This window comes from Triticum aestivum, chromosome 4A (assembly GCF_018294505.1).
Source record: "Triticum aestivum cultivar Chinese Spring chromosome 4A, IWGSC CS RefSeq v2.1, whole genome shotgun sequence".
Taxonomy (NCBI): Eukaryota; Viridiplantae; Streptophyta; class Magnoliopsida; order Poales; family Poaceae; genus Triticum; species Triticum aestivum.
Genome location: NC_057803.1, coordinates 509,337,020 through 509,348,459, shown reverse-complemented (window position 1 = coordinate 509,348,459; position 11,440 = coordinate 509,337,020). Strand labels below are relative to the sequence as shown.

The window sequence follows — 11,440 nt, the reverse complement described above, 5'->3', positions numbered from 1 at the left end:
CTATCAGTGTACTTGTTGTGTAATTCAAGGTATGTGTTATTAACTATAGATGCTTTTGGGTCATCTCCTTTATTTAAAATAAGGTCTTCTGGGATGCTAACCCAGTCTTCATCATCTATTGTTGCTGTTGTGCCATCGCCGATGTTTAGTATCCAGTTTGCAAATTCAGCTGTCTTTGCTTTCTCTTCTGGTCTACCTTCGGATGAATTCAGACGCATATTTTCTGTGAGTCGGTACTCCTCAAAGTTCTTCCATAGGTAGGATCTCTTTATAGATGCCGAAATGATATGTTCCCTTTTCCCCTTTGGTATAACTGGTAGGATTTGTCTGAAGTCACCTCCCAAGACTACTGTCATTCCTCCAAACGGTCTATGCTCGGCATCCTCATTTGTGAATCGAAGTATGTCTCTCAAACTCTTGTCTAATGCCTCAAAACAGTGCTTGTGTGTCATAGGTGCTTCATCCCATATTATCAGTGAAGTTTTCTTTATTAGTTCCGCGAGAAATGTTCCTTGCTTGATGTTGCATGTCGACTCGTTTGTGATTTTGAGCGGAATGTGAAATCTTGAATGAGTTGTTCTTCCACCCTGTAAAAGAAGTGCTGCTATACCACTTGAAGCTACTGCTAGAACTATTTTTCCTTCGGATCTTAATTTTGTCGTGACTGCTTTCCACAGAAATGTCTTTCCAGTTCCACCATATCCATCAACAAAAATCAGTTTTCCACAACTGCTGCTAACTGATTCTATTATAACATCAAAAGCCATCCTCTGATCTTGATTTAACTCTTGTAGTAACTCTGTGTGCTCTATTCTTAAAGAATCTTTATCGTAGTTTAGTTCCTCATTTATTAATCTATTATTTATATCTTGAAGAATCGAACTATCTGGTGGTGGCATTCCTGGAAAATCTTTGAGGGACTTACCACCTTTAGCTAATAGGTGTTCGATCTCTGCCAAGAGGAGGCTCTTTATTTGCAATGAATTGAGTTCTAGGGCCTGAAAATTGAGTATTCTTCTTTGCCGACGTTGGATGTCCTCAGATAGTAACTCCCAGTTTGTTTGCCACAACTTTGCAGGATCAGTCACCTTGCAAAATAAAAGTATTGTGCAGAAAAGTTGGCGCATTTGAGGAGCAGAGGCCCAATGGGATGCTTCCTTGATGCAGTCATCCCACTCCTTGTCGTCATTAAGTAGCCCAAGAGCATAACATGCAGATTTGTATGTTGGATGTACAACCCCATCAACTGTTCGGGTTTCTTCATAGGATCTGCATCCTTTCACGGTATTTAGAAGCATTCTCAAGTAGTATTTTTCACCGCTTGTTGGTTGTGCATAGTAAATCCTGCCTATTGTTTTTTTACCACCACGTCTTTTCCTCCATTCTTTCTCTTTTGCATGCCAAGTCCATTTGGTTGGAAACTGTGCATACGTCAAACTGCGAGCTTCCTCATGCAATTGGTTGGCTGTCATCCATTCTGTGAACATTGTCTTTTCTATGTTAGGCCGAGATATGATTTTATCTAAATCCATCGAGTCTGGGAATACCACAACATGTTCATTTTCTAGGTGAAATTGTAACCTTTCAACCGCAGGCTCTCTATACTGAAGAGGAAACTGAAATATGTACCATGCGGCTTCACATCCAGATATGTACCGAGCATCAAGGTATCTCTTGATATCGTCGTCCCTGTTTGTTAATTTGACACCTCTTGTTTCTCTTTGTTGCTCTTCTGTTTCTATTAATACAGTTGTTCGATCTTCTCCTTTGTGGATGTATTTGAATAAATACTTTATAGACCTTGATCTGTTGCACCATTCAACATTTATGTGGGCTTGATACTTGACCAGTATGTTTCTATTGTATGGCACAACAAATCTATTGTCTAGCTTCACTCCGTTTTTGTCCACAGTATTGCCATCATCTCGTCTTCTATATACTGGATAGTTATCTTCATCTATTGTAGTTTCAGTGCAAAAACTCTTGGGGAAATGTTTGGCACAACTTTTATCGACCATGCATGGTGATTTTGGGTGTGCTTGACCACAGGGACCATGTATCATGTAATTTTGCACTGCTTCATACCCATCTGGATCACTATTCTTGTCGGGAATTTCGGCTGATATGATTTTGTCGATCTGGGAAGGACTGGGATCTTTATCATCTGGATGTAGAAACACCAGTATATGTGCATGAGGGAGGCCTCTTTTTTGGAACTCTATCGTGTAGACAACTGCATGCAAGTAAAGAAATTTGAGAAGAAATGATTTAGGACAATCACCTAGGCAATAGTAAATCTGTAGTTGGTTGGTAAAGTTACTCGCAATTGTTTGTCCGAAACACTTCTTGTTCTTTATGTCATTCATAAGTTCCTTCAGTTTTAACATGAATACTCTGGCAACAATGTCTGGACAATCTTCAGGTTTCTGGCCTGGAATTAGATCCAACATATCCTGTATTTCCGGCCATTTCGGATTGCATGTAAAAGTGATGAAGAGATCAGGATAGCCAGCCCAACGACAAATCGCCATGGCATCTTGGTAGTTTTGCTGCTTATTTCTAGGGCTACCATTATATGTTGAGGGTAGTATGATTCTTTGGCCAACTTGTTCAGTTCGTGTATCTCCATTTTCTATTGCATCATGCAGTCCTCTGTATAGTTCTGTCCTCAGCTTACCTTGGTTTGTGCTGTACCAATTTAGTTTCCATTGTTCAATGCACGTTGCTGCATCAACTAAGAACTGTAGGAACAAGTGTCCACTCATTTGCAAGGTTGTTGCTTGGTTAAGACGTTGTTGGATGCGATATGCATAAAACTCCAGCATTGTTACATACTTTCTCTTACCTTTGTCGCCTCTCTTTTTTTGATACTCTATTTCTGGTCTGAACCCATCTTCTCCATATGGAAAAAGCAAGGGGTATTTCATTGACATATAGCTTGGGTGCAACTCCGAAATCCTCTGTAACATTCTGTCTTTGGTCTCAATTATTATATCAAATTCATCATTTTCTCCATCTTGTTCCCCGATAATTAGTGCTGCAACTTCTGAGGCAGATGGGAGGTTGTATTGTCGTCCATCTTTCGACCTTTTGTTGATCAATCTTAGTCTTACATCTTTAATATCTCGGTTTTTGAACCTGTCCCTTGCCATACGAAACGATTTGACTAAAACATTGTGCTCATCTAGCATCTCTAGTAGACCTTTGACAATGTTTTCATCTGGCTTTGCCTTACTCTCCATTGAAGTTGATGCAGTAATCCTGTTACGCACTTCATTTTCTGTGTCATGTATGTACAATTGGGCAAATTTTGGTTTCGTCATGTCATCTTTAGGAAGTAAAGTGCCAATGTGATGGTTGTTTTGGCCATTCAAACGGAAAACATATGGTCCAGGTGTCTGCTTATTAATTTCATAGTCAACCTTTCCTCCCATTGAAGTGAACGCGAACATGGAGTTGTACAACCTGATGTTCTGGCGAAAATTGGATGACTCTCCTCTTTCATTGTAACGTAGTAGCTGTCGGAGATACAACGGAGCTTGCTTCAGTGGTGGTAATTTAATTTTCCCTTCCTTGCAGCAGAGACCAAATTTTGGAACTGTGATGTTACGTGTGTTTGTGCTTCTCTCTCCATGCCACATAATGGCATTGCAAAATTCACAAACGCAATTTGGTTTTCCCAAATTTGAAACTTGAGTGACATCCTTTGCTATATTTGATACTTCACAGCCATTATTGTCCTTTTCTGTCCTTATTCGTTTCTTTTCCCTTTTCAGCTGGAGTATCTCTTTCCTTTTTCGTCTAGCTTCCTTCCTTGCTGCTCTGATAATATCTAATTGACTATCATTAGATTCTACTGTCGCAAGCTGTGAGGTTCCTTGCTTAGGTATTTGTATTGTTTGATCACCCAATATATTGCTGTATTATATTTTGGTATCATTTGAATAATCCAGGAAAATTAATGGCTATATAATTATTTTTTGGTATTGGGGTAATGAATACCTTCTATTGTTTTGATTTGGTCCACGTTACTTCGACGCAAGTCGAGTGCAGCTAGTGAATCCTGAAATGAGGGAAAAATTGTAATGCTTTGTTTGAGAGCAACAACATGCAGATAGAATTAAGTATATGGAAGTTAGCAGTATTTCCTTTCTGGAGGCAAAGATCTGGCATTTAACCTTGACTGTAGAAATTAAAATCTATTCCTCATTGGGAACATCGCAACAAAAATTAAGTACATGCTAGTGAGGACATCTTATAAGCACCTGATTCCTTTTCTGCTGAAGTATTTATTTCCTTTTCCGTGCAGCATCCTTCATTGCTGCTCTAATGATGTCTGGTTGATTATCATTAGATTGTAGAGTGGCAAGTTTGGAGGTTGCTTTGTCAGGTCTTTCATTGCTACATTAGATTTTGGTGCCATTTTAATAATCTAGGTAAATTAATGGGTATAAAATTGTTTTTATATTGTGGTAACGAATACCTATTGTTGTTTTTGTCGAGTCCATTGCGAGTTCGACGCATGCTGACTGCAGGTAGTTAATCCTGAAAAATATGAGGGAAAATGTAAGGATTTTGTCCAAGAACAACAACATGCAAAGAGTATCAAGTATTTTGATAGTTGACCCATGCACTTGGATGGGCTATTATCATATTGATAGTCGAAATTCAATCATATTTAACTTTCTAAGAATTTTATTCCTCATCAGGGTTATCACAAAGTATGTAAGCAGTAAATGATAGTGAGGACATCTTGTAAGCACCTTATTTTACTTGTCCGGAAATTCTTAGTTGCTGACGATAAGTTTAATGTATACATGTCAGGTACCACATTGTTTTGAAGGATGTTGTCTGGATCAATCAGTTTCCTGGAAATATTCCTGTTCTCCTACTGATAGTATGCCAACAAAGAATTGTAGATCATGTACATGTGTTATTACCTTTTAAGCAGAGGACATACTATATGGTTTGTAATTGGCAAACTAATTTTGATGTTTGTTCATCAATTTCTCTGTAGTTGCAATTAACAAAGCATATGTGATGAGATTACGGAGTTGATGCATATAATAGTGGAAGTTGGTAATGAATACCTGCAAGTATTGGCACACAACCTATTCGCTCGTTACTGCTTGCCGTGTAAGGATTAATTATCGCATGTACGTGATGTAGGTTGAGATCAGAGGTGCTGTCTTGCCGGGATGAAGGATGTGATCGACGGCGAGACGAATTGACTTGATACTATATTTTACCAAAAAAATTACCAAAAGAGAGATAAGAGGATTTTGTTGTGTAGAATTTGTCACGCGTACGTTTAGATCCGAGCAGTTAGTCTTAGCGATGTATGTCTTATATATGCACGTCTCCGTTCCATACACGTATAGTCTATGTATTTCATTCAAATTTCTATCCGTGTGTTTAACCATCCAGAACTCGTGCTTATCTACATGTCTTCATGGAAAAACCAATATTTAATTCCAGTCTAAACTTGAGTCATGGTCGGCCACACATGATAGGGCTAGATGGCAAGACGGAATGCAGTGCGTACTGGAGCATGTACGTCAGAGCTAAGCGACAGGTAGAATGGGTTATGCCCCAGGCTTAGTGTATGAGAAATCTCTATGTACGCTAGGGTGACAGATAGAATTGGTTATGCCCCAGGCTTAGTGTATGTGAAATCTCTATGCACGCAACACAGGTCAAGCTGAAAACTGACTTCAAGAAATCACCGAATCAGGACCTCCTCTGTAAACGTGTGTGCCCAACCAAGCTAGCAAAGCAAAAAAATTGATTGATTCTGTAGGGAGGTTAGTCATACCAAAAAGCTATCTGATCCATGTAAAAAAGGGTAGCTGATCAATCCCTCCACCGGCTAGCTTGGGGAGGCTAGCACATATGAAGAGAGCACCCTAATTAATTCCTACCAGAGTTGGCACCTGGTACAAATTTGGCGAACAGGATGGATAAACTCCACTGCTGTTTCTAATTAAAAGGAATGCACTTACGGAGAGAAATCAACTGTTTCTAATTAAAAGGCCACCGGCTAGCTTGGGGAGGCTAGCACATATGAAGAGAGCACCCTAATTAATTCCTACCAGAGTTGGCACCTGGTACAAATTTGGCGAACAGGATGGATAAACTCCACTGCTGTTTCTAATTAAAAGGAATGCACTTACGGAGAGAAATCAACTGTTTCTAATTAAAAGGGATGCACTTACGGAGAGAAATCAGTTCCTGATGCTGGCAATCAAATGCTACAACAGAATCAAATATGGACTCAACCATGAACCACATAATTGTTCTTTTAGCTGTCATGCTTTCTTCATATAGCAAGCAACTAATGTAACTAAGATTGAATTGTTTTAGACTATTCAGAATTACACCAAACATTTACTTCTGAATAATAGAGAGAATAATAACTTACTAACACAAAGGTATGCCTTTACGTTTATTACAAATATCTTAAACAATGACGAAGTTCATATAAAGTACAAATGTGATTTTCCCATCTATTGTACTACATCCTAAATTAACAGATCTCCACTAATTAGTGACTTGCCTTTCGAGTCCTGAATACACCAGACTTCTGAATGCCTTTGGTCAGTGATTTTTTATCGACACAACTAAGCCTTGTCCTAGGCCTTGAATCATTATGCTCCTGATCAACACCGGCGCATTTGCGTACAACACGCTTCCTCTTGGGGCTTGATTCCATATATTTGCATTTGTTTATTTCCTGACTACCTTCAACTTTTGATTCATCGTCAAGATGTGCAGCACGACCTGTGCTCCGTCTCCTACCCCTTTTAGTCTGGTCAATAGTGAGTTCATCATCCTCTGATTCTTGCTTTATAGTTTTTGAAAGTGATAATTTGTTCACTTGCTCCTGCGAACATTTATACCAGTTAGAGAGGTGTACAACAACTATGAAAGAACATGAAAATGCACCAAGAAACTTACATGGTTATCATTCTGAATTCCTTTCTTCTTAGATCCCTTATCAACACCAGTAAGCGTTATGCTGGTCTTTGAATAATTCTCAGTTCCATCTTTTTCGGAATCTTCGTCTTCAGTAATGCTTATTGTACGCTTTCTTTTGGGGCTAGATTCCTTGAATTTGCATTCATCTTTCTCCTGGCTATCCTCTTCTGATTCTTCATCAGAATGTACAACGCGACATGTGTTCCTAGTCCTAGACTTTTTAGTGCCCTTCGCAGTGTTCTACAAAAACATGACAAATTGAGTTAGTTTCCATAAACATTCATTATAAAATATGGCATGCACATATACAAAATGTTATGGAGCATCGTAGTACAAATAGACGATACCTGTTCAACATTAACGTGTTGTACCGACGAATCTTCTTCAGAGTCCATAAAAAATATTCTATGAACAGTGTAATCTTGGTAACCGTACTTGAAATTATAGTCATTCAGTCTGAACTGAAAAATCAATCTCTGCCCACATATTTTCTAAAAAATTTCTGCCTGCTCATGGATATCACAGTCATCCCTATCTATCAAGAATCTTGCAGATTGCTTAATCAGTTTTTTTGCTTCTGTCTCAAACATGGTGCAAGTTGTGGTTGCAGTATGATCACATATCTCTAGCTTAAGTTTGTACCTAGTAACAAAATGACACATCTGGTAAGTGGAGGATAAATTACTACCTAAAACATGAGATATTATCAAATTTACCTTGGACATGTCTTCTCAGGTTCTTTCTCACATTTTGGACAGTAGAAGTGATTCCCTTCTTTTTGTAGTTTTTTGTTACATTTGCCGCATCCTATGTAGTACCACTCATCTGATGTATCAATTGACTTAATGGTTGCTTCGGCAGTATAGAACTTTTCCTGTCCATTGTAGGTTAAATTAGCACATAAAACATATGAAAAAAGAATTTAAAAGTTAATCATAAATACCTATTTTTTCAGATTCATATGCAATTTCAGTTATTTCTCTTAGTGTCTTTCTGTTATAGAGCATTTGTTCTTGAATTGTTCCTTGCAAGTGGGCTTCCGGCCCTGTTTCCTCTATGATATCATCTTCCAAGCAATACCTATTTTCGCATGAGGTAAGTATCCATGTACATGACTAAATAGGATTTCTTCATATTATTGCAAAAAACGGTTGCACCTCGTTTGGAGCTCAGTTGTTTCAGGGATATCCAAATCGATATATACTTTGGTCGCACCTGTAGATGACAGCGAGTACTCTGCAAGCACTTGATATTAAATTTCGAATACAAAAAAGACATGCATAACACTACTTACCCTTGATTGATATAAATACAAACCTTTCAATTTTCTAACCGTTGTTGATGTTACTATGACAACACGTCCCACAGAATCTTCATCAATTTGGTCAACCTTATTGCCCCAGAGTCTAATATTAACTTTTTGATCCCTGTATATTCCAACAGACATGACTATGAGCAGCCATGATATTTTATTCATACAATTTTATTTAAGTGTACTTACTCAATTCGAAGTACAATATCTCGAATCTTGGAAATCCCATGAGTTGTCTCCGTCTCTTCAATATTCCCTATATAACTTGCTACCCCAATGACATCTGCTAAATAAGATGGTATTAATATGTGTTGAAGATTCAAGTTAATAATTTAAACAAATACAATCATACCGGATAAGTACATCCTCTGGCCATCTCTTCTGGAAAGAACTTCAACACTACAAAACATGAAACTTTGTTCTGCTATTCTGATATTTTTAAGTCCCTTAATCTCTTGAATTTTTGTTGTGTGCAAGAAGTTAATAATCTTGTCGCCTTCAACTGGACGGAAATTCATGGCAGATGTAACCTTGAAATTTGCTATCATGTAGACTAAACCTTCTTGGATCAATGGCCTGAACTTGTTAACCATATGTTTTATTACCTTCGCATGTATCATAGTGCCCTGAAACATTATAATGCAGCGAGAAGATGCATTGGTATTTAAATTATAGTGACCTATTTATGTTGAAAAAAAAATCCTTTTACCAATAAACTGACCTGTTCATCAAGCAGTATCATGTCAAGGCTAATTAGTTCATTGTTATTGAGGTTAATGGCGTCCCATAGCCTAATTACTCTGACCTTCACTTTCCAGGAATCCTTCCCATTGTTAATCGCATCGAGCATATCGTATGCCATTGTTTCAATTGAAAACAAAAGAATTTGACCTGTAAGCGAACAGTGAAGATTAGAACTTGTTATAGTCTTAGCCAAATCAAAGACTTTATAATCGGAAAGAAAGATTAGTTTGTATGACATAGTAAGTGCAAAGCCTAACAATGTGATTGAACCAACATAAAAAATAATCATCTAAAAATTGGGTGAAAAGCAGCTGAACAGAGGCAACTATCGCACCTAATAGGAGAATCTGACCAATGACGATGCTGACAATGCACAGAGCCTCCTTGATTTGAGATGGTCTATGTTAGGCTGCAGGCTTAATTTATAAGCTAGCCTTATGGGCTTAGTTCTGCCCCGAGCCGATCTCTGTGACGTATCCAAAGAGCATACGTGAGAAGATTAGATTTGAAATTGAATCCTTAGATTTTTTTTGAATCCAATCTAGCAAAAAGAAAATCAATGTGAGAAGGGGAACCTGATCCACATGAGGAAAATAATTTATTGTGATAACCTCGTTGAGCGCAGGAGATCCATGCCCCAACGTCCTTGCTGCAATTTGAGGTGAGGATAGAAGAGTCCTTGATGCAATTTGAAGTGAGGATAAAAGTGCTGCAATTTGAGGTGAGGAGAGAAGAGACCTGAGAGTTTGAGAGAAAGAGAGAGACGTGATTGAGAGAGGGATCCATGCCCAAATTCCTTGCTCCAATTTGAGAGACATGGATCCGGTCATCATGGGGAGATGCGGAGAGACCTGGGAGTTCGAGAGAGAGAGAGATGAGATTGAGAAAGAAATTAGGATTGGTTCAGGTCTCCTTTTTTGTGAACAGGGGTCTCTTTTTTATTTGGTAATGGAAGAGACGGTGGAGAGCGCTACGGGCCTTTTCTTGACTCACGACGCTATGGGCCTTTCTTCTGACTCAGCCGTCCAATGATTTTGGGCTTTGTGAATCAGTCTGTTTAATAAGCAAACTTAATTTTTTCAGCCTCAAATTGTATGGGTTAATCTAGACCGTAATAACTCGGTCCCATCATTAGGTGTACGACTCCTATTTTCTAATTAACGTGGGAATTATTAGGGAGTCGGTAATTAGTATAGGTATAGATAGATTGCTCTTTGATAGATTGTATTTCCTTGTTGCAATCCGTGCTAAATTCTCCTAATGCTTATAGTCAAAATAAAGCTTTTACAAAACATATCGTTGATGCTTTGATGCAACCTTATGAAGAAAAGCTTGAGTTGGAAGTTTCTATCCCTAGAAAACTTTATGATGAGTGGGAACCTACTATTAAAATTAAGATTAAGGATCATGAGTTCTATGCTTTATGTGATTTGGGTGCTAGTGTTTCCACTATACCCAAAACTTTTTGCGATTTGCTAGGTTTCCGTGATTTTGATGATTGTTCTCTAAACTTGCACCTTGCGGATTACACTATTAAGAAAGCTATGGGAAGAATTAGTGATGTTCTTATTTTTCCAAATAGGAACTATGTGCCTATAGATTTTATTGTTCTTGATATAGATTGCAATCCTTCATGTCCTATTATTCTTGGTAGACCTTTCCTTAGAACGATTGGTGCAATTATTGATATGAAGGAAGGGAATATTAGATTCCAATTTCCATTAAAGAAAGGCATGGAACACTTCCCTAGAAAAAAAATAAAATTACCATATGAATCTATCATGAGAGCCACTTATGAATTGCCTACCAAAGATGGCAATACCTAGATCTATCCTTGCTTTTATGCCTAGCTAGGGGCATTAAACGATAGCGCTTGTTGGGAGGCAACCCAATTTTATTTTTAGTTTTTGCTTTTTGCTTCTGTTTAGGAATAAATATTTGTTCTAGCTCTAGTTAGATGTGTTTTTATGTTTTAATTAGTGTTTGTGCCAAGTTAAACCTATAGGATCTTCTTGGATGATAGTTATTCGATCTTGCAGATATTTCCAGAAACTTTCTGTTCACGAAAACAATTGTTAAAAATCACCAGAATGTGATAAAATATTTATTCCAATTGCTTCTGATAGATAAACAAATTGTCTAGGTCTTCCTATTTTGGCTGGTTTTTTGGAGTTCCAGAAGTTTGCGTTAGTTACAGATTACTATAAATTGTTCTGTTTTTGACAGATTCTGTTTTTCATGTGTTGTTTGCTTATTTTGATGAATCTATGGCTAGTAAAAGAGTTTATAAACCATACAAAAGTTGTAATACATTAGGTTTAACACCAATATAAATAAATAATGAGTTCATTACAGTACCTTGAAGTGGTTTTTTGTTTTTTTCGCTAACGGAGCTCACGAGATTTT

At 37.8% G+C, this 11,440-nt stretch overlaps 1 protein-coding gene across 2 annotated transcripts; it reads right to left on the bottom strand.

The window, feature by feature from the left end:
- Nucleotides 1-6,401: 6,401 nt before the first annotated feature.
- Nucleotides 6,402-9,957, bottom strand: LOC123086630 (replication protein A 70 kDa DNA-binding subunit C). Of its 2 annotated transcripts, XM_044508396.1 has the most exons (13): nt 9,773-9,957; nt 9,610-9,683; nt 9,369-9,500; nt 9,012-9,181; nt 8,643-8,916; nt 8,480-8,573; nt 8,296-8,405; nt 8,136-8,214; nt 7,922-8,058; nt 7,695-7,852; nt 7,326-7,620; nt 6,958-7,218; nt 6,402-6,883 (listed from the first exon to the last, which is right to left on the bottom strand). In XM_044508396.1, the coding sequence occupies exons 4-10, from the start codon at nt 9,150-9,152 to the stop codon at nt 7,821-7,823; spliced, it is 867 nt and encodes a 288-aa protein (XP_044364331.1). In that variant the 5' UTR covers nt 9,153-9,181; nt 9,369-9,500; nt 9,610-9,683; nt 9,773-9,957; the 3' UTR covers nt 6,402-6,883; nt 6,958-7,218; nt 7,326-7,620; nt 7,695-7,820. The 2 variants fall into 2 exon arrangements, with proteins under 2 accessions (XP_044364331.1, XP_044364332.1); XM_044508397.1 differs by having other exon boundaries at nt 9,646-9,954.
- Between the last annotated feature and the right edge of the window lie 1,483 nt (nt 9,958-11,440).